The sequence below is a fragment of the Hippichthys cyanospilos genome, chromosome 2 (genome assembly GCF_059441005.1).
Source record: "Hippichthys cyanospilos isolate Australia breed blue-spotted pipefish chromosome 2, RoL_Hcya_1.0, whole genome shotgun sequence".
Classification (NCBI taxonomy): domain Eukaryota; kingdom Metazoa; phylum Chordata; class Actinopteri; order Syngnathiformes; family Syngnathidae; genus Hippichthys; species Hippichthys cyanospilos.
The window spans coordinates 28,258,663-28,280,491 of record NC_142370.1 but is presented as its reverse complement, the minus strand read 5'-3'; the positions used below and the strand labels follow the sequence as shown (position 1 = coordinate 28,280,491).

At 42.4% G+C, this 21,829-nt stretch overlaps 1 protein-coding gene and 1 pseudogene across 6 annotated transcripts; both read right to left on the bottom strand.

The window, feature by feature from the left end:
- Positions 1-448: 448 nt before the first annotated feature.
- LOC148428122 (leucine-rich repeat-containing protein 3 pseudogene) lies at positions 449-1,983 on the bottom strand (annotated as a pseudogene).
- Positions 1,984-5,436: 3,453 nt separating this feature from the next.
- LOC148428121 (poly(rC)-binding protein 3-like) lies at positions 5,437-18,253 on the bottom strand. 6 transcript variants are annotated; one of them, XM_088403342.1, is made up of 13 exons: positions 18,021-18,247; positions 14,126-14,290; positions 14,021-14,044; positions 13,908-13,940; positions 13,547-13,663; positions 13,068-13,199; positions 12,873-13,001; positions 12,205-12,348; positions 11,004-11,045; positions 9,777-9,852; positions 9,264-9,322; positions 8,937-9,106; positions 5,437-7,697 (listed from the first exon to the last, which is right to left on the bottom strand). In XM_088403342.1, exons 2-13 carry the CDS (start codon positions 14,198-14,200, stop codon positions 7,643-7,645), a joined length of 1,056 nt encoding a protein of 351 aa, XP_088259468.1. In that variant the 5' UTR covers positions 14,201-14,290; positions 18,021-18,247; the 3' UTR covers positions 5,437-7,642. The 6 variants fall into 6 exon arrangements, 4 of the variants coding, with proteins under 4 accessions (XP_088259468.1, XP_088259476.1, XP_088259450.1 ...); XM_088403350.1 differs by having other exon boundaries at positions 9,264-9,319; XM_088403324.1 differs by having other exon boundaries at positions 9,777-9,855; positions 18,021-18,246.
- Between the last annotated feature and the right edge of the window lie 3,576 nt (positions 18,254-21,829).

Below are 21,829 nucleotides of genomic sequence, written 5' to 3'. Positions count from 1 at the left end.
AGCTCGAGCGAAAAATGTTTTCGATCAACTGTATAATGATAATGTCTACTCAGAATTATGGATTTAATTTGTTGATGGAATTAAACACTTTATCAGTCATAAAAGTTATTGCAAGTGTGTTAGTGTGTGTGTGTGTGTTTTTCCTTGCAACATGCAGTATGCTTCTTGAGCAATAAATAGTTGTAGCATGTACAAGACAGCTTCTCCTGAATTGAAGATTACAATGAAATTTATAATTTATTGGAATTTATTATTCAATTATCTCCATCTCCATAAACTGAAATTAGTAGCAGTGCTCCCCAAGCCAATTTGGTACCCCCCTCCATTGGCGATTTACATACAAACACTTACAAGAGAAGTTTGAACATTGCCTTTAATAGAATGCCACATGATTGAAAACATTAAATGAAACCTTTTCCTCATTTCATGAGGATTTTGTTACTGTCAAAACACTCGGTTCATTCGTGGACGTCGCATCACTACTATCTACAATCAACACAAAATTGGCACTAATATCCCGGTGATGGAAATTTTGGATGACTTGTTTTTTCTTTAAAGGAAAAAGTTCATGTTTTGGTTTTCAAAGTCAGACGTGTCACAACCAAACTCGCTTTACTCAGCCAATTCAAAATCCAGGACGAAAAGCTATTTCCACCCACCGCTGTTGTAAACGTTGTGACGTTCAAATGCTAAACTTTTTGTTAAGAATGTTGGCGTGGGAGTGATTTGAATCCTGCGTGATTAAGACTACCTACCTCCATGTACAGTCGCGTGTATTCAAGGAATAAGAAGATATGAGGACAACAGTCCCCCACACCCGCCTCCCAGGCCTAGTGTTGACTTCTAACATAAGGACATTGAAGTCCAAAAGGCCATGATTTGAAACCTAGAAAGTAAAACACAGCTGCCTTTAATTTTATTGAAACCGGCACTGCCCTGAATACAAATAAAAATCTGACTTAAGTGATTTTCTTGGAAGATAACCGCCTTCTACACATAAGCACTTTGCCCTATTGGCCACATATTTAATCTGACTTTCTTCAAGCCGGCGAATTGCTGCCTCTTATAGTGTGTGACTTGTGCAGCGGGGTTTTATCGTTCGCTCATAAGCCTCAAACATATTCCCTGCTTGACTTTCATCTATATGCATCAACGCACACTCATTTATATTCATTGGTGCGTCATTTAAAATACACTGCTGGCGGTATCAAAGTCCTTGCTGGTATGGGAGCCGCTTGGCAGAGACTTCAGGTACTCCATGTGCCTTCTTGCCTCCTCCTGGTTGTGTCGAACGTAGTAGATGATGTAAGCGGTCACCATGGAGAACCAGCAGAACATAGCCACGAACATGGCCACATCCGTTGTCTTCTGGTGAAGATTGCAAAAGTTGATTCCCGCGTCCAGGACCTGGATGACAGGCTGTCCGATGTATTCGTCCACCTCGGACGTATAGCAGCTCACCTCATTGATAGTCTCGGGGTCCAGTCTCAGTTCCCTCAGCACTTCCTGCAAAGAGCACTCGCAGTTCCAGGGGTTGTTGGACAAGCGTACGCGCGCTTGCAGTTCAGTGAAAGTTTTCTTAGGCAGGGTGCTGAGGTGGTTGTTTGAAAGGTCCAAGGTCCTCAAGCCTTCGGAAATTCCTTGGAAAGCACCAACCTCCAAGCTCTCAATGAGGTTGTTGGAAAGGTCCAGTTCCCTGAGTCGGTGGAGGTCTATGAAGGCCTCTTTGGGGACGTGTGTGATCCGGTTGGATGAGAGCAACAGAACCACGGTGTCCTTGGGCAGATTTGAAGGGACGTTCTCCAAGTTACGTGACATGCACTGCACCACAGCACCATTCCTTTCCGTACAATGGCATCTTTTTGGACAGGCGTCTGCAGCGGTTATCATGGTCGATAGAAGCCACAGCGCACCCAGGAAATATGGACGAGGGCGATATTTAATGGATGACCTTGGAGTGGACCCCATTAGTTTGGAAGTTCACACTTTATGTCCATTTTCAACTGTCACTCGCTTGCTTGTCACCTGTCAACGTTTGCGTAGTTGGAGGACGAGCCCTGTTGAGATTTTCAACCAAAGTGGATTTTGAGATTATGTTTTTGTCTGTCTTCATCTTTCACCAATCACTGGAGTTAAAAGAGAAAATGGATTAATGACAACACCAATGACCCTGTATACATTTTAAAGTGCTGAGAGGGAAAGCCAGTAAAATTCCAGATAACCCTAAAATAGCATCTCTTCACAGTATGGAACCTTTTGCCAAGAAAAAAGAGCTGCTGGACAAGGCTGAATGCAAAGACAGTTTTCCAATGTGTGTTAATAACAATGACAGTGCTGCGAGAGGACTAAAGGTCAAAATGCATCATTTCATCATAATGTGCACTAATGTCAAATGGACGCGGAGTATCAAAGTCTCTCCTGCTGACAAGTCTGCATTGTTTAAAACAGCCAGGAGATTAAAGACACATAAATGGAGGTCTGAAAAGGTGATACTATGCTACAGTAATTGGTTTGTCAAAAAAGGAAGACAATTTTACAAATCCCTGAAAGAACATTCCTTCTTGACATTTCCGGTTTTAGAATGGCCCTCCACAAAATATCCCATTGTGGGACACAACGGTGGAGTAAAGTAAAGAATCAATACCTTACTCTAGTCCCTTCTCTCGGTTCTGGTCCTGGTCACTTCAAGGGAATTGAAAAATAGTCCATCCTACAACCTTAGCTTTTATTCCAATTAAGAACGGCAGAAAAGCAAATGCAGTCGCCAAGATGCAAGTGCTCAATGAGTTTGCCGGCTGCTGTCGGCGCAGCTTTGAGGCTGCGCGTATGTGTGCGCATGTGCATGTGTGTGTTTGGAGTTCCTAATAGGTCTCTCTCCGGGAGGCACTCTCATAGACGACTCTGTAATTACATCTGCTGGAGAGTTCCCTCATTTTGGTGACTCTTCTGATTTTATTACCTTTGTCAGTTAAATACATGTAGTAACTTTTATATTCTAGTTATAAAATACATTCTCAAAACAATGGGTAAAAAATTACCCAATTATGATACACTACGCTCAATTATTATACACTACTGTAACCCATAGTAAACAATACTCTGCGGGAGATATGAATAAATTGTTTTGGTTTTAAGGTTAAAAAAAAAAAGATTAAACTGCTTGGTGAACAGTCTTTCAAGTGGCAATTTCAGATGTCATTTTTTTTTGTTTGTTTTGCAGTCCTGTTATCGCTGTTACGAGCTTGATATTATACGATACACCAAAGATAGCTTTATGTAAGAATCCACAGCCGTTTCAAGTTGTTAGCCTTTCTTTTTGGTCATTTGTCCGTGATAGATAGAGGACAAATATGTTTACTGTCACGGCCATGCTCACAAAAGACCTTTGAAGGTAGTCCAACAGCATCCCCATAACCACCTGGATGCAGCCCAAGTGTCTATGTGATTAAATGGCAGCTGTGTACAGAGTTCGGCCATGGCATTTTGCTGAAAGGCTAAATGATTGATTATATTGATGACTGAAGCATTTTACCATGTATACATTTGCTTTATCCTTCAGTCTTCTTGACAGTAGCCGGTGTCAAAAGGATACTAACAAATGTTGCAAGAGACCAATGGCAGTTTTGTCTTTGTGTTGGATAATCAGTCTTATAGATGCACAAGGCAGGCATTTGTCAATATCCTTACTCATCCTGTCGGATCCCTGGCAAAATTCCCGCCCCCTGGCCCAGTCTAGCAAAACCGCATCCCCGGAGTGGCTTAACATGACATGCTGCATTTAATCAATGTTAAATGCCTAGTTTCTTTGAAAATAAACACACACGCATACACTCAAACACAGGACAGGTTGGCATTTTGTCCTATCTGCTCCCACTGCATGATTTTGTGATGTGAGTCTCAGTGCCTTTATGCAAATGTAATGCCCAAAAAAGGGCGGCTGCAGTGCTTCCCACGGATTGAATGACGTGTGTCTTCAGTGCACAAAACATTTGTGCACTGAGAAAGGCAATGCTAAACCACAATGTGGCTTTCACCCTTTTTATAATTTACAGGCTGAAAGTATTGATCCAGTCAGATGTTTTTTTTTAGCAGAATTCTTGATTTGATCAGACTGTGTGTCTTCCAAGTTTTTTTTTTTTTAGTTTTTTAGTTTTTTTTTAGTTCAGTCTATTATGTGATGGAAAGAGCATTGAGCTAAGCAACTACACAGTACTTATCCAAAGGAGACCACAATAGTTGGAGTTTGATTGACAGCAGCAAATCCTCGTTGCATTTACAGACACCTGCAGTATGTGCAGAAATGACTTTTGCCCTTGCAAGAATCCCAGACTTGCTTAAATGTCAAAGATCAGTGGGGATAGGAAGCGGAAGTGCCAAATGGGAATTTGAAAAAATGATGAAAAAAAAAATATCATTCCCTTTTTTCTGCTGATAGCCGTTATCCTTTTGCTTGAAATGTCATCTGAAACTCCACAAAGCACGCCAGCGATTGCTTATTCTTGACACGGCCCATTCTTCTGTTGCCTCTGAACACCAACTTTTCAGACGCTCCATTCTCCTCAACTTGAAATCTTTATTTACAGGCAACGTTTTTATCAGTTTTTTATGTAGCTGGCTGTGTCCCAAGCGCGAGCTTGTATGCGTTCAAATGTTTGGCACGGTGTCCATGTGTTGATGCGGTGGGTAATTTGTGTTTTGTGTCAGCATGTATAGTTTTGTATACCGATTAACAAAGGTTTTATCACATTGAATAATAATTCCATGTCAGCAAACAAAATTTCCAGAAATTGAAAAAAGCAGATCGTGTCAAAAAACAATCTAGTTTGTGTTTCTAAAATACTCTTCTTGAGGCCTTTGTTTTCATTTCCAAATGGCCGAGAGATTAAAATCGTAGTTGAGGTGTATGAAGCTAAGGATTCCATACATATTTAGGGTTTTTTAGTAAATAGCATGCATCGTGCGAGTGCATTATTTTGGATGACTTGTAGCTAGCACATGGGGGAACCTACCCGGAGTTGTTCACCTCTAATTTCGTTTTTGATTTTTTTTTTTTCCTTTGTCAAGTAGCGGTGTATCCAAAGTTTGTACATACTGCAACATTGACAGTCAATACAAAGAAACAGTGACCGGGCTGTGGTTGGTAACTCAAAAAACTTCATCAGGGGCACTCGTAAGTCAAAGGTATGCTAATATACATTTTCCACAACTATATTTAACTTTCCTATTGAGCAAAACTCTTTTTTAAATAGTAATCAATGTAACCTATAGTAACACACATATGAAGGCCAAGTATACTGGAGTGTACTGTAGAAGTCTTTTTAGTATATAAAGTACCTTGAGTGTGTTGGAATCTCTGATCGGAAGTGGTCTCATCAGTAATTATTATATCTCAAGACTGGACGGATGTAATGAACTAAAATAAGTTAAAGGAAAAAGTCACAGAAAGAAAAACTGAAACTTTATTTGTTTTTATACTTACCAACACTTTGAAATTAAGCATAGCATTCACAACTAATATAGATCTGCACAGAGCAAATAAATCAAAAATAGTTACAAGCTTTTATCACTTTTTTTCCCCAAACTGCAATACACACAAACTTAAACAGAAAAATAAAAATATTTCGTAAAGCCTCCTGCTACATGGAAAACAATTTCAAAACAACCAAAAAATGACAACAAGGTACATAGCTCTCTCGTCTACAAGTCAAGAAGGGAACAAAAACAATAAATAATTGCACATTGCACCCTATTATTGCATTAGTTGCAGTTTGCTTCAATCATAGACACAGATGTAAGTAAGTACAGCTTTTCAAACACATAATTGTACATGAACATTGATGTTACTAAAACCACACGGCCACCGATTCAACTCAATATTCCTGTTTTGCCATCAAGATAGACTGTTGAAATACAAGCGGACCCAGCATTATAAGAAAAACCAATGCTCTCTGGTCTTTGTGCATTTAGAACTTTGCAAGGAATGACAGCTAGTGCTTTGACATTCTATTCTGTTCGAATAATAGAAACTCAAAGCTGTTGTCACATTGCTAAACTCAACCGTCACATCAAACTGTAAGATTATTGCAGAATGATCATTGACGGTGTATCCTAGCAGCCTTCGGTCCACGTTTAAGTCAAAGGCTACGCATGCTGCAAAATAAAAGTCGCACGTAGCGACTTTTGCCGTGTTACGGTCGATTATTTGACTTGGACAGAAACATTCAACAGTTGTTTGTGTACATCAACACAGAAGCTGAGCTTCGAGCAGAGTTTGAGCTTTCTTGACCAAATAGCATCCTTATCTCCCTCTCGTTAGCTTGAGTCTACCGATGAGCAACGAAAACAAACTTGCGCCCACACACGCAAAAAAAATAGTCGCTGACAGTTGTGACCGTAAAAAGACATTCCAACCTAAAGTGTCGAATAAACGATGAAAGAGACACGACACAAATAAACAATCGTAAAAGAGACTGAGTGGTCATGCCCGCCCAAGCCCCCGTGGGTACCCCCCACCCGACAAACCCCTGAACATTCTTTGGCCTCCAGACGGCTTTTGGCTTGGTCCAACCTCTTCTCGGTTTGAAGATTCAGCTTCTTTACCCGGCGACTCACGCGTCGGAGCTTCCTTTCGCCAATATTGTTAAGAAAGAAAAGGAGCCAAAAGGTTTTGGACACAGCCTGAGGCCAAATAACCCCTCGCACATCAGAGGCAGTACAGAGCAAAGTGTTGAATTGTCTATTGCGTGAGCGCCGCGTAGTTGACAAATAGTCATAAAAGTCCTTGAACGAAACAAATGCAGTATGATCATGAACAATCATTTAAATTTCCGGTCAGTGCTACAGCCACTGAGTTTGGCCAAATTTCCTGTCATGCACGTATACACTAGTCTTGGAAGGAGGCTATTGGTCTGGGCAGGGTGTAGGACGACAAGTGAGCGGCCAGAAAAAAAGCTTAAAACATGAGCGGAAAAGAGCAGGAGCACAAAGATGTAACATTTTTAGGTCCACTGAACAGGTTCTGTTCGAATACACCGCAATACGACATTTAACACATGCAATATAAGTAATAATGTACATAAATATGGGCAATAAACACAAAACGGGTGGCTCCAGGAGTGATACCATTGGCTAAAACGGGTCATGTGATGTAATTTGACAAAGATGCAAATAAGGACGAAAGTGGAGCAGTCCAATATTGTGTTCTAAAGGTTGTGTTGTTCTAAGATATAGTATTATAAATAAAAATGGCTACATCCCACCACACTCTGCCGATAGCATCACTGAGCTGTAATCAATGCAAAGAACTACTTCTACAAAATATGCAATCGTTTTACTTCTTAAATGTTCTATGACGCAGCACTGACAGAGAAAATAGGTTAACAGAAAGAAAAAAAAAAGTAACAAAAGTTGTCGCTAATAAACATTCAACATGCTTCAACAGTTCTCTAAAACATAAAATGTAATCAACAGAGAGTTTTCTTATTCTTTTTTAAATTGGCTCTCTGAAATTGAAGTGAGCTCCCGGCCCTCGCCGGTGTGTGGAGGACCAGGGTGGCCGATGCTCGGGGTTTTCGGAGAGCCAGAGTCCGGAGGGCGTCGTCAGTTGATGGAAAGGGCCAGATAGAGGAGCCAGTCAGGGAGCTCAGGACGTGGTCATGGAGGATGGGTCGTTCCACATTGCCGCCACGTCTCGGAACCTGGAGGATGAAGAAAAAGTAAGTGACGGAGGACATTTTATTTACAGCACTTTTCGGAGAGAAGACCCACCGATCTTACAGAATTGGGCAGTTCGCGTGGTTTAAGGCTGTAAATATGAAACCAGTCCTAAAAAAACTGCTCAGAAAATCTCGAATACCGTCAAAATGTCCATGGGCGTGGACTGTGATATTGGACGTGGAGTGACATACCAAATTTGATTAAAGAATGGACATGGACTAAACTATCGGGCTGGACAAATGATCGGGCGTGGACATGTTGTTCTAATTCACCGTGGACCCCGGGAAGAATAGTGACAGTTTATAATAGGGTTACCATCGATAAATGCAAATTGTTGTTTCACAATACTTTAGCCTGCCAGGTAGCGGACTCTTTAGCGAGCGGTGCTCTCTAATCCCTGAAAGATTGAAACAAAGTACGGAGGGTCCCGCCGGTGCCCAAACTGACACCTACTGAACATGATTAAGTGCAGTACATTCAAGAGGGAGTGACTTGAGCTGAAACCAAGTCTCCCTTTTAGATGTCCAGAACATTACTAATGAATTTAAACGATTTCTATGAGTTCAATCGATACTGTTTGATATTTAACCATTTGCGTCATTAGAGGAACGCACATGCGCCAACATCTCCCGGTCCAAAGAAGAGACCTCTTTCTTTCTTGCTCTCTCTCTCACCAAATGTCAAAGTACTTCAGGAGATGGTGAGCATGGGTACAAATGGGGGAAACGTAAAATTTTGATTATGGGGAAATGTAAACAATTATAGCAAAGTGAGGAAGGGCAAAGAGACGTGTTCCCTTCAAATGTTCGACTACTGCTGGTGGAATGGACAACCACCCCCACACACAAAGACACACACGCTATGCACACACTCTTTGTTCTCCATCCTCTGCTATTAAAGTTTCCTTCTGACTCCCAGCCGACCCGACTCAAGTTACCACTCCATTTTCACTGCTTCTGTCCCACCGCAATGTAAAGAAAAAAAAAACTCGGACCAAATTTGTACTCTTGTTTTATCATTATTATTAGGCAATAGTCACGACGTGAGGAGACATAGGCATAAATGAGTGTTTCTACTTCAAAATGACAACACAGACCTCATTTTTCCATAGGTTTTTGAAGTATAAAAAAATCATCAATAGGCTACAGATTTACTGTTATTATTCAACAACAAAGGAGCATTAGGAGGAAGCTTGAATTTGGCAGATAACAATCATCTACCTTGCATTGATGAGGTACTGGGCCAGGCTTATGTTGGCAGGGGTCCCTGTGATGGTGATCTGGCGCTCCGATGACCCTTCCATAGCGTTAGCAATTTTGATCTGTGCCCCAGACATCTGACGGATCTCGTTGATTTTGGTTCCCTGGCGTCCAATTATGCAACCTATTAGCTGGGAAAAAAATGGGGACGGGACTTAGGATGGCCAGGGCATGCACATGTCCTTCTTTCTTTATGATTCACCTTTCTTTGTAAGATTTGTTATAGACTGCAATGAATCTATAGCAGCTAATGAAGTCAACTTGAATAGTGTTTTATCTGATACTCACATCATTGGGAATGGTGAGTTCATGAGTACTGGCCTGGTTACTGGCATCCAGACCTGCTGCTGACCACGCCAGGAAGAGGAAGAGGAGGAGAGGAAGAATACATAAAAAATAGTTTTGACACATTGGAGGAACTCATCTGAGCAATAGGCCACACCGGGCCCTCGACCGCCCATCAGAACACCTGGCTCTTTGAGCGTAAAGTCTTGAGACACTTGCATCATTTAAAGAAAGGATGCTATGGGAAAAAAAAAAAAAAAAACAACAACAAAAAAAACCTCAACATCAACAAGAGCAGACCACCAGCAGGCCATGTCCGAGGCAGAACAAAATGAGGAAGACACCAAGAAGAAGGAGGAGAAGAAGAAGCACAAGAAGAAGAAGAAAAAGAAGAAGAGAAAACAGCCAGAGGAAGAGATGAAAAAGTGTCGGAGGAAGAGAATGTGTTCACTTCTACAGGTACAAACAAGAGAAGGAGTTTTGGTAAAGAGGGTTGTCGTGTAGGTGGGTACGTACCGGGAAAGGCAGGGGTGGTCTGTCCGAGGGGGGTAAAGGGGGTTTGCTGCATAGCCAACTGGTGGAGCTTGCTCAACTGCTGAGGGGGGGAGGAGGAGGACAGCAAAGCTATGAGGTCATCGTTGAAAACACGTTTGCGCACACTCGCGCACACACGCAAGCACGCACACACTCAAACACACGCACTCAGGTCTGTCCGAAAGGCTACGAGAGTCAAGATAGGATCTGAGGAAAAACAAAAAGGTGAAGGTGAAGACACTCATTGAGGGCTTGGCCTGTTTTCCCATTGTTTTGAATTCATTGCCTTTGCTATGTGTCAAAGCGTATTTTTTTTTCTTTTTTGAGATGATTTTAGATGATTATGCACAAAACGATGCACATGCTGAACGACAATCGATTCTGTTTTTGGTGAGTATCCAAATAATGGTGGTAATACATGTTTACTTTTCAAAGCTGCAGTCTAATTGCATCACACGAGAACCCGATCCAGCAGGAGGTGCAGCTACAATAATATGCACAGTCCCGTTATGATTTTTTTTTTTTTTACATTTTTGTAATTGTACTATTCACGTTTTCGTCCAATAAATACACCCGTGTAATATCAGACAGTAGATTAGGTATACCACATGCCATAATTGGCTACTAGGTAACTTTAATTTCTACTCATTGATTTTCTTTGAGGATATTTCTACCCCATTATCGCTTTCAGGTACTTTATAGAAGAGGGTGCACTGTCTCAGGCAAGTCAAACAGACATGCTGAGGATTGTTGGGCATTGGAGCCCTACCTTAGTTGGTTTCGTTTCATTAAAATGAATAGTTTCTCAGTGGCTCCCGTCACTCTGTTGGAGGTTCTTTTAGAGATGAGCACATCAGTGGCAAGATGCTGTCAACATGTAATGCTGGGGCAAAATTCATGTTGAGCTCTTCTGAGTAAGCTCGAGATATACGTGAGAGTGCATGAAAACAGGAGCTACATATGAGATGAAGATACTATTAGCTGGTGTTGTGAGCTGCAGGCCAAGCCCCCTGAGGTTTAAACAGAGAGCAGACAGAAGGAAGTCAATAGTCTTCAAAGTCAGAAGATATAGGAAATACTTCAGCTATAAAATACATTAATATTAGCATTTAATATTAATAAAGGATGAAGGGGATTTGCCGGTAGGAGCCTGATCCCAAGAGAGAGATTTGGATGCAATGTGGAGCGCCTGGTGTGGCGAGCACTCACATCTGGATGCGGGATGGCATACTGTCCCTGGATGGTGTAGGCCTGCAAATGTGAAACGGAAACCTTGTTTTTTTCTTTTATTCTGTGATAAAAGTTGCAGCAACACTCACAAAACATCCACGTTCTATACATTTAGATTGTTGTCTGGAACTTTTCATTTCTCGCCAAGCTAAAAGAAAAGGCATGCACTGTACTGCTGAGTACTGTCATGTTGGTCTATCATCAATCAAATCCAGTTGAATTATATCAATACAGGATCACTGTGAGGGGTGGGGGTGGAGGGAAGACATGATGTGATTGGTCTATCAATGGGTTGGTGAAAAGGCTAAACAAATCGTCTGGAGACCACTTCTCCAACTCTCAAATAAAAAAAAAAACCCACTACATTCCCACTCGACGCTAAAGCCCAGTGTAGTCATATTTACACAAACTGCATTTAGTATGACTATTGTTTTTCCATTTTTAGCTGACAGATAGCTGTATTGACATTTTCATGTGTTAATTTGTGCAACAACACTTCGATCCGTCAAATCATCAATATTTAACGTGCTGACAAACACGCTCAATCATTTCCAGTTCCTAAAACTTCAATCGCCGATATTGTATGAATGCAATTCAGTGAATACAGTTCATTGGTTCTCCCTTTTTGCTGAGCATGTCTAAGTTTATTTAGTTTATTTGGGTTTATTTGGTTTATTTGAGTTTATTTGGGGCTTCGCCGTTACAGTGTATGCAGTGGTAATAGTAATAAGTCAAAGTACCTTGTTCACCAGTTGTCTTCTTTTTGCATTTACCAATAAAAGTCATAATTGATTGTGATCGTTGTATTCAAGTCAAGACGTTTGGACAATAACTATATTCTCTTCTCCATTCAGTTTTAGGTTAGCGCGGACATTTTTCTGTTCTGTTTTTGGCACTCATAAATAACTGTGCGCTAACTCCTCTCCTTCTGCCAAGTTGATGAATTTTCCCAACCCAAAATAATACACTGCAGACACAGCCAAATCATCCCCTAATGACTCCAGCGATGCTTTTTTTTATCACGTTTTAGGCTGATGGATGGAAGTGAGGGTACAATGGACAAATTGGTGGTAGTTTCATGCTAACCGAGGGAGCACGTCGGGGGAGTGAAGGTGGGTGGGGCTTGTGTGCGCGTGGTGGGGAAAGGGGTCGGTTGAATAAAACCTGGTGCGACACTAACAGGCAGTGGCTGGTGCTGCAGTAAGAGGCTGAGGTTGGCTGTGGATGCCCCCAGTGGGTCTGCTCTTACCTGGCCACCTGAAAAAATGACAGGGGTGGAGGCAGGCTTGGGCCGGTAGGGGATTGTGGCACCTTTCGGTGGGGACTGAGGAGAGCAAGGGTGGGAGAAGGAGTGAGATGTGGAGAGAGTGTTAGAGAAGAAGAAAAAAACAAGGAAGAAAGAGCGCATCAAGTGAGACCAAGAGGGAGAGTGCCTGGGGTAAGACCTGTGACACAAAAGTGCTCTTCATTGTGCACATGCCGACATAACGTCCAATTTGTAAGTCACCTGGAACATCACTTTCAACTGGATAATGATGACGCTACAGACTAAAAACAATCCCCATGAGCACTCCAGTGACTTACAGCCGTGTCGCAACTGTCCCGGCATCCATGGTGGGTGCCATCATGATGGCCCGCTGGACAACTGGTAGCACAAACAGTTGAGATTTTTAAATCAACTATTGACCTCCGTAAGTGGCCACCAATGCGTTTAACTTTACTCTGTCATGCTCATTTATTAACTCTGTCAAATCCCATTCAGTAGGAACGCGCCAATTAAAGTGAGAAAGAGCGGTTAGCGTTCCATACATCCTCATGATGAACGCCGAATGCACCAGGCGAGCGTACCTCCAACATCACCACACATATCTGTTTGACACACTGTATGATGGCCTCCGGCGCCCCAGAAATGGTCACAGCCCTCTCAGTGGAGTTGGGAAGCATGTCACCCGCCACCTGGACCTGGGCGCCTGTGGACTGGAGGGAGGAGGACAGACGTGTTCGTGTTTGCTTACTGGGACGAAGCGCCTATCTTTCAGATACCTCTCTCATCTCTTTGATTTTGGAGCCCCCTTTGCCAATGAGTGAGCCACACTGGCTGGCTGGAACCACAAGCCTCAAGGTCACAGGCGGTTTGCTGGTAGCAGGACTGTTGCTCATGGAGTTGATGATATCCTGGAATAAATAAATAATGTGTTGGGTGTTATTGTTAAAAAAAAAAAAAAAAAAAAAAACATCTTAGGTGGTAGCCACGCCTAGAGGGCAAACAGGAAATCAAAGCTCTATTATCAGGTTTGAGTTGTTGTTCCTTCGGTTGAGTTGTCTTTAAGTCATTCCTTTCAATTTCACAAAATGATGGCAGTAGACAAGGAGGCTATATTATATATACTAAACTTACTGGGTTCAAACAGACGGTGAATATCTCCATACACCTGCCCGTTCCCACATCGTAAATGAAAGTGGGCAGAGTGGCACACTCAGAGTGAAGTGCGCTTCTGTGAAAACATCCTAGGAGCTGTTACCTCCTCAAACTTGTAGGCTATCATTGCGAAGGCCTTGAAGATGGCGTCCGTTGGCCCTGTGATGGTGACTATCCGTTCGGGGCAGTTGCCTTCTGAGATGTTGATGCGAGCTCCACTCTGTATAGCAGCGCAGATGAAAGAAATGAGCAAGAAACCTCAGTGGGTGCCCGATTTACAAGTCCCCCAAGTTGGTGGTTTATTCATTGAGTTTGCTTTGTGTTGTGAGCCAAAATTTGAGAAGAGCTAAGTTGCTAGATCGATCAAGAAAACACTTAAAGAAGTTTACACCCACACATTAAATTCACACAGTAAACCAAGGTACCATCCCGTTAGTTCATGCCAGCAGAAAATGTCTACTTACATCTTCACGCATTTTCTTCACCGTCTCCCCTTTCTGGAAACGATGGAGTCCATTCAGATATATTATTTCTTAATCAAAATATTACATTTAAAATGTGAGCTAAGGACATTTACCTTCCCTATGATGCTTCCAACCTCCTGCAGAGACACAAATGGACAAAAATGTTATCTTTTCACCCTGGTAAGTGATACTATTAGCGGTGAGTATCTCACACGCACCTTGCCGTGCATCAGCAGCCGAATGGTAAGGGTCACATTCAGTCCACCTTCTGATTGGACCTTGATGGGCTCCATGTCGGATTTGAAAGGAAAGGGGTGTGGTCAAATTAGAAAGGAGTTCGAGGGCCAGTGGGGGTGTGAGGGTGTAGTCGGCCAATGGGTCACCTGCAAATCAAAGAGGTGTGTCTCACAATCATGTCTGCGGCTCTTTTGTCGGTAAAGGAGAAAATGTAATCTGGACAAACTCCAATCTCATCGCTTTCTTCTGAGTGGCATCAGGCTCCAGTTACATAGATGGACACAGGAGGGCGCTCCATACCATCATGTCAGGCGTCCAGCCGGATTGGAAAAATGACTGACTCGAATAAATGACACCTTTTACCTGCATTTTGCTTGTAGAAAATGGGTGTTTGTTCTTGTAATGTTCTGATTCTTGTAATGTTCTGATATGGATTATTACAGTTGAATTTCTATTGAAAAAAGTACATTTTTAATATAATTTGTTTTACACTTACTATTTATTATCCGTCATGGGGAATTGAACTGTCAATTTTTGTTATCCACCAAACAGTCTGAAGTTTCATCAGGCTTGAAGTTTGGTATGTCAAGCAAGGGCTGTTTCACAGCGGGGTGAGAATGGAAGACCCACCAGTTTGATCTTGAAATGGTGTCGATATTACTGCAGTGGTTGTGGACATTGAGACAATGGTTTGTTTATGTTTCTGCTTTGTTTTGTGTTTGTTTTTTGTTTGTTTTTTTTGACAATGAGACATGTAGCATCGCACCTTAAAAATTATGCTAAGGTAGAAAGTGGGAGAGAAACTCCTGATGCAGCTTACCTTGACAACGTCTTAATGTCCCAATCAGTGACGGAGATGAAAACTCTAAATGTGTTTTCATCTCACCTGCCCCAGCTGCATTTTGCTGCTACATCTGTCCATATGTCATCTGCTAATTAGCAGCTTTGTGATCATATAGCTCTGGCAGTCTTTTAATTGCCAGAAATCAAGATGTTGCTTGATTAAAAGCATGAAGTGGCCAGCTGTTTGCCAGAAGAAAAATGAAAAAAATAAAGCTACTGATGTTGATTGCATTGCACTTCTAGAATAACTGCATGATTAAGAAACTGCTTAATGACTAATCATTATGATTGTAACCCAAGATCAGTATGTTGATGATCCAGAAACCATACCTCTGCTGAGTTATGCTACATACATGGCTTGGTTAGAGGCCAGGGGAGAACCAAGAGATAAGGACAGGGATTCTGTCACCAGCTGTCCCTCCAATCTCCCAGAGGAGAACAGATTACATAAAAAACCTTAATCCGGGTTTAAGACTCGATCCAGTGGTGCAGGTCCTCAACAGGGAGGGGGAGGCAAAGCACATCTAAGTGCTCCAAAGCGCACTCTGTAAGTTGCTTTATGTTTAAGGTTACAGTTTAGCCAGTGGGTCAGTGTCTTCTTCACACACAGATGCATTTATTGGTGCCATAAAATCATACAATCAAAGCACTTCCTCAATTGTGATTAAAACACCGGAAGAGATAGATTGAGGTCACCCTCACCCAAAGAACAAACGAGCAAATAAAAAAAAAACCTAAAAATCCAATGATGTTTTCTGCATACCGATCTGAGTATATACAAGAATTAGGTCAAGGCCTTGTGAATCATGTGGCCCATTGGGTGAAAACCTTGCAGCAAATGGTCTTTTTTTTTTTTTAAAGAAGTATTGTTGCTCTTTTTTGATCATTCCAGCGCACAATATTTTGTGCAAGTAACCATCTATGGTTGCAAATATTCCTCCCTCATGTCTGACAGGCAGGAAGTCGGGGTCCGACACGATGAGGGACTACAGAGAGTTTTTCATGACATCTGATGAGGAAAGTGGGTCACGCTCGGTGTTGCAGCGCTGCTAGCCTACTCCTCTATGGCGGCTATTGAATTAATCACGCTTTACGCTCGGCTGGACAACACAGTGCACAAAATGCACCATACCCCCTACACACACCCCTCGCCTTCCTCCTGAATTTTTCTGTGCCATGCACAGTAAAGACTTGTGCATTGCTCTTGAAGAAAGATGAACTCGAGGCCTTGCCTCTTTATGTCTTGCGTTCCATTTCTGCTCTTGTAACAATGGGAAGATGCGGTTTTTTATGAGGAGCTCCTGATGTGTAAATGATGCAAAAGCCCCTCTGGCCGGAAAGGACTGAGGTCATTACATTCCCGAAGCCCACCTCTTTAGCTTATGTTTGCGTTCAAGGGCACAGGAATGTTGCGCTGTGGCAAAGGTTGTGTTGCCCATCATCTTTAAGACTTGGTGAGAATGAGTTGCAAATCATGTCACAAGCCTTGCCATTCGATCCCATCCAAAGCCTCTGTCACCTGGCTTATCCACGGATCGAGGGAAGGATTTACCATAATGGTTCGATGCGAGGACACTAACTGACGACTGCATATTAACGCTTTGGACATTCGGGCTGTGTTTACTAAACAAATTGTTGATCAAGAAGCATGAGCCCTTTTTTATAATCGCACGTCCTGCTTTTGTCGCAGATGTTTGCGTCGACGGCTGAAACTGTTCTTCATTTGGCCTTAGGCAAACGGTGAGTGTGGCCAATATGTTTCCTCACATAACGGAGCTCTTAGGATGTTTGTGCTCCAATTACGGGTGAACAAAAGGGGGCAGGGGGAGCCCTCTGGCTGACCTCATTGATATCTTTTTTTTTTCTCCACATTACACAGCATTCAAGAAATAATTTGGCTTCATCAAGTGAGGACAATCAGTTTCCATCCCTTTCGAAATTCTCTTCCTCGGTACGGTATATGAGCAGTTCACGTCTCATGTGGGCTTTTGTTACAAGTGGTACGATAGGATGGGAGTGGGGGGGTGGGGGCGTCCACCCAATGCTATACCACTATGACAGTGCTTTCAAAAGCTGTCAGTCCACATCAGCGACCCAGAATCTCGATACCTCAGCCTCGATCATGATCAAAAGCTTCCTCAAAGAAACTCACGACAGCGCCAACTTGTAGCAAGTAGCGTTCATAGTATCTCAGAGTGTGTTCGCCTGCAATCGCCGTTACGGGCGTTACAATCATTCGTGGCGCGCTGTCAAAGGATTAACGATGCAGGCACACCATGTTGTGCTGTGAAAAAGCTGCGCGTCAAGTCGGCCATTTTAGATTTGCCATAATGCAAGAATTAAAAAAAGCCGTGACTCCTGTTTGCCTTGAAGCTCATTGACTTTTAGGCTGCATTTTAAGGTCTTACAGAAGCCACGTATATACTTCCCGACGTTACCTATGTTCTTTGAAGTGTATTTTACTACAACAAAGCAGCCTCAGACCACGTTTCTGGCTTAGCAAACATGGCAGCACTGATATCAAGGTGACGATAATTGGAATAACAATCACAAGCGAGCCATGTGTGCGGTTCAGCATGTCGCAGCGTGAGTCAATACAGCCACGGATAAATTCATACAAAATAAAAGTGACAATGCTTGAGCTGGCTATTAGCTTGTGAAAACCAAAATATTTCCACTCTCCATGGGACCTCGTGAACTACGGCTAAGTTAAGAAAACGTCAACAAGATTTTTTTCCAGATGATAAAATAAGATAATGAGTCGCGAGAACGGCAGCTCATCCCATCGTTTTTTTTTTTTCCTCTGCTTACTCAATAAATTAATCTAATGAATGCTGATGGCGAGATACAATGCTGTGCTCCGCTTAAGCAGTTTGATGATTCAGAATTCCGACAACCATCGCTATATAAAGTATATATACGGTACAATATTTTAAGGTGGCAAAAATGTATTTATTAAATGAACAGAGCTAGAAGCAAACGCTGGCCTCCAATAGCCAAAAAAAAAAAAAAATCATAAAGAAAGTGTTTTACCTTTGCGTTGGACTGGATGATGTCAACGACCTCCGTTGGTGTGGCAAGATTAAAAATCGCAAAAAGGAAAATGATCCCCACCCTTTTCCTTTTGCTCTTGCCAGGACGAGGTGCCAGCCGATTGGTCAGCGACAAGGGGTCACGTGATTGACCTAGGGAACACGTGACTAGCCTCGAAATTCTATGATCGTTGTGAACATTGGTGGCGCAAGTTTAGTCGCTGCAGTGCGATTTATTTGCCATACCGTTTGGTGTTGAGTGTAAATAGGCCGTACGATGACGCGTAATCTGGGCGAGCATTACCAACCGCCCTATCAAGACCCTCCGACCCCCCTCCCCCTTTATTTTTGCTGTAACAAAAGGAGGGCATGCATGCCCACTCAGGCACAAGGGCATCATAGGGACATATCTAGGGTTGAGGTGCTCTAAATCGGAACTGTGGCCTCGGGGAATGTTCGCGTGCCCATGGGAGAATCAAGAAGCCCAAAGTCCACTGGGTTTCGTCACAAGCGAACGGTCCAATTTCAAATGCGTCTTTTGCGCTAGTTTGGGAATGTTAGGTCCCGATCGGCCGAACACCTCAAAAGCTCGAATAACACACGACATGCAGATTCTCTGCTTTTAATCCAGTTGACCATGTGTGTGGTTGCCTTTGTGTGTGTGTGTGTGTAGATTTATAGGGCTTGGGAGGCAGCCCACCCAGATTTTCCAATCCAGCACAAATCCAAACCTCATGTCAGATGGACAGTTGTGCAGAGCTTAATCTGACATTATTAGGCTTGGATGGAGAGGCTAGGGGAAAGCAAATGTTGTCGGATTAGGGGCAATGCAGACAGTGAAGAACAGGTTTTACCTCGGTGACAATTGTTTTCCATGTCTCATAACAAACAGTGACGATCAGATTCCCGGTCACATACCTGCATCACACAAATTGTACATTGTGCTGTAATGAACTGACGCGACTGGAAAACGGCCCACGGGACGAACTTCAAATAGAGCATTCGATTAGTTGTGTGCTGAATAACAAGAAGTGTGTGAGTAAATGTTGGCCTGGCCCACCTTCACTACCCCTAAACATCAGTGAGATGCACTGAAGTGAGAGAAGCTCCTTCCAGGTCCAGCCTGGGATTTTAGAACAAATTAGTAAATAAAGGGCACACCAGGATATGGGAGTGAAAAGGGATATATGACTTCATTGACCCTACCCTGCACACCCTGCCTGCCAATGGCCTCTAGCAAGGTGATGGGCAGTCCCATTACTAACCACCCCACCCAAACCAGAACTTGTCCTCACAGCCAATCCGCATTTCCTATCAGGATGCTCATGCCCTAATGAAGGCAGAAGGGTGTGAAGGACAGGATGGGGAAGATGGCAGTCATAGTCAATCCCACCGATTGCTGTCCATGCAAGAGAGGTGACAAAAACATTGGGCTGATATGACCTTACTGGGCATGCAGGCAGGGATACAGAGGACCTCTTTCGCAAAGTTGTGGAAAATTGTGTGTGTTAGGCGTTGATGCAGGGGATGAAATTTGAAGGTCGCATGTAAGAATGGGCTTCCACCTTCGGCATTCCTGTGTGGAGTTTGCATGTTCTCCCTGTGCCCATGTGAGTTTTCCCTGGGTTATTCTGATTTCCTCCCACATTGCCAAAACCATGCATGTCAGGTGTACTGGACATTCCAAATTTCCCTTTAGTGTGGCTGCGAATGTCTCTGTGTGCCCTGCGATTGGCTGGCAATCATTTCAGGGTGTACCCCACCTACTGGCCAAAGACAGCTGTGTTAGGCTCCAGCACTCCTGCGACCATAGTGAGGATAGAGAGCTGAGAAAGTGATGGACAGACGGATAGACAAACCAAAACTTAAGTCAAGAAGACTTAAGACTAGGAAATGATACAGTACATATATCACAACGAAATATACACTTGCTATCAATATCAAATTAAGTCAGCTTAATCACCCTGTATGTGAGGGAATCAGAAAATTAAACATTTGGAGTAATTATCCTTTCAAGTACATTTTGTAGTGTCCTGTAGTTTTACATTTCCTTTTTTTCAATGTACCTTTTCATCTTGCTCATGGAGGCTGAGCTGTTTCTGACACACTTTGCTTTGCAATATTGATTTCCCACAACCAGCATACTCATGTAACTCTAATTGATGTCAGAAGCATGGACCTGAAGCCAGCCATTGGGCATCAAATCATTTGCATGTGATGGATGGATGGATGGATGAATGGATGGATGCGTGGATGGATGGATGCATGGATGGATGGATAGATAGATAGATAGATAGATAGATAGATAGATAGATAGATAGATAGATAGATAGATAGATAGATAGATAGATAGATAGATAGATAGATAGATAGATAGATAGATAGATAGATAGATAGATAGATAGATAGATAGATAGACTTTCATCACAATTTGTGTTGTTGGTAATTATAACTAAAATAAATTTTGGCACAAAATGCTGTGGAGAAAATGTATTTTAATGAAAATTAAATGGGGTGGCTGGTGAACCACATATATTAAAAGAGAATGAAAGAGTTTGATTCAATTCTAAATAAGTGTAACCCAGTATCTTTTTTGTAGAGTTTATTCCTGTAGGTCATAATCAGAACACTCCAGTGCTTCACAAAGTCGTCCTCTAAAAGCATCCCCTAAACCTCTGATGCAACCCAATACAAACTCCAGCTTCCTAATGGAAAATAGTGCCTGACCCTTTTTGCTGCAGCACGTAATGGCTCCACTTTGCCCGCTGGCAAAAACCAATGATGTATTCAAACTTCTCTCTCTTTGATCATGTTTTTTTCTGGGTTCAAAAACTCTACATTCATGCTTTGTTAAACAGAAATATCCTGGCACATCACCATGCAAGTGATAGTGACATGTTATTTGTGATTATAGTTTACATGAGAAATTGACATTGAACAGCACATAAGTCACTGAACAGTGAATAAACACCAAAAATAAAAGTGAGTTAACGGAACACAACTTTTTCAGTGCAAAGGAGTGGTTCTCATCCTTCCATCTTCTAGAGCCGCTTATCCTCACAAGGGTCGCAGGTTTGCTGGTGTCTATCCCAGCTGACTTCGGGCCGTAGGCGGAGGACAGCAATTTGCAGGGCACACAGAGACGAAAAGGTATTCACGCATCCAATCACCCCTAAGGACAATATAGTATGTCCAATACATCTGCCATGCATTTTTTTGTAGTGTGGGAGGAAGTTGGCATCAAAATGCCACACAGGAAGGCCGAAGCAAGGATTTGAACGTGGGTCGCTGAACTGTGTGGCGGACGTGCTAACCACTGACGAGCCATCCCCCTCTAACCACCCTAACCCTAAAAAAAAAGCAAAAGAGTTCTGTTCCATCATTTTGGATTTACTAAACTTGTGAAATCCATCTTTGTCAGAGTCTATAGAATGGTTTGAAAATAAAAAGATATACAGTAGCTTCAAAAAGGAAGAAATAATTCATTCATTATGAATGAATATTTGTGCACAAAAATATTAAGTATCCTTTTGGCACACAGCAGAGATCAAAAAGAAATCATTCACTTTAAATTTGAATAATTAAAAAGGCCGACAACATTACAGTTGACATTGGATATTGCATTGTTGCACTGAACTGCGTCAATTTGCAATTTGTGAGACATCCCAGTGAGACACTTGGGATTGTGCATCGCCAAGGATCTTTGTTATTCTTGGAGGCAGGGAGGCAAATGCTGTGACCAAGCTTGGGTTTTGCATGAACGCTACCTTTAACATTATGGCAAAACCTCTCCTCAAGTGCATGGTCATA

Coding starts and splice junctions, on each gene's coding strand:
- LOC148428121 (XM_088403324.1), bottom strand. CDS start 14,200: ATGGAGCCCATCAAGGTCCAATCAGAAGGTGGACTGAATGTGACCCTT. Junction 13,664..13,907: donor TGAAGAAAATGCGTGAAGAT/GTAAGTAGACAT, acceptor GCTGCTATACAG/AGTGGAGCTCGCATCAACAT. Junction 9,107..9,263: donor AACTCACCATTCCCAATGAT/GTGAGTATCAGA, acceptor TTTTTTTCCCAG/CTAATAGGTTGCATAATTGG.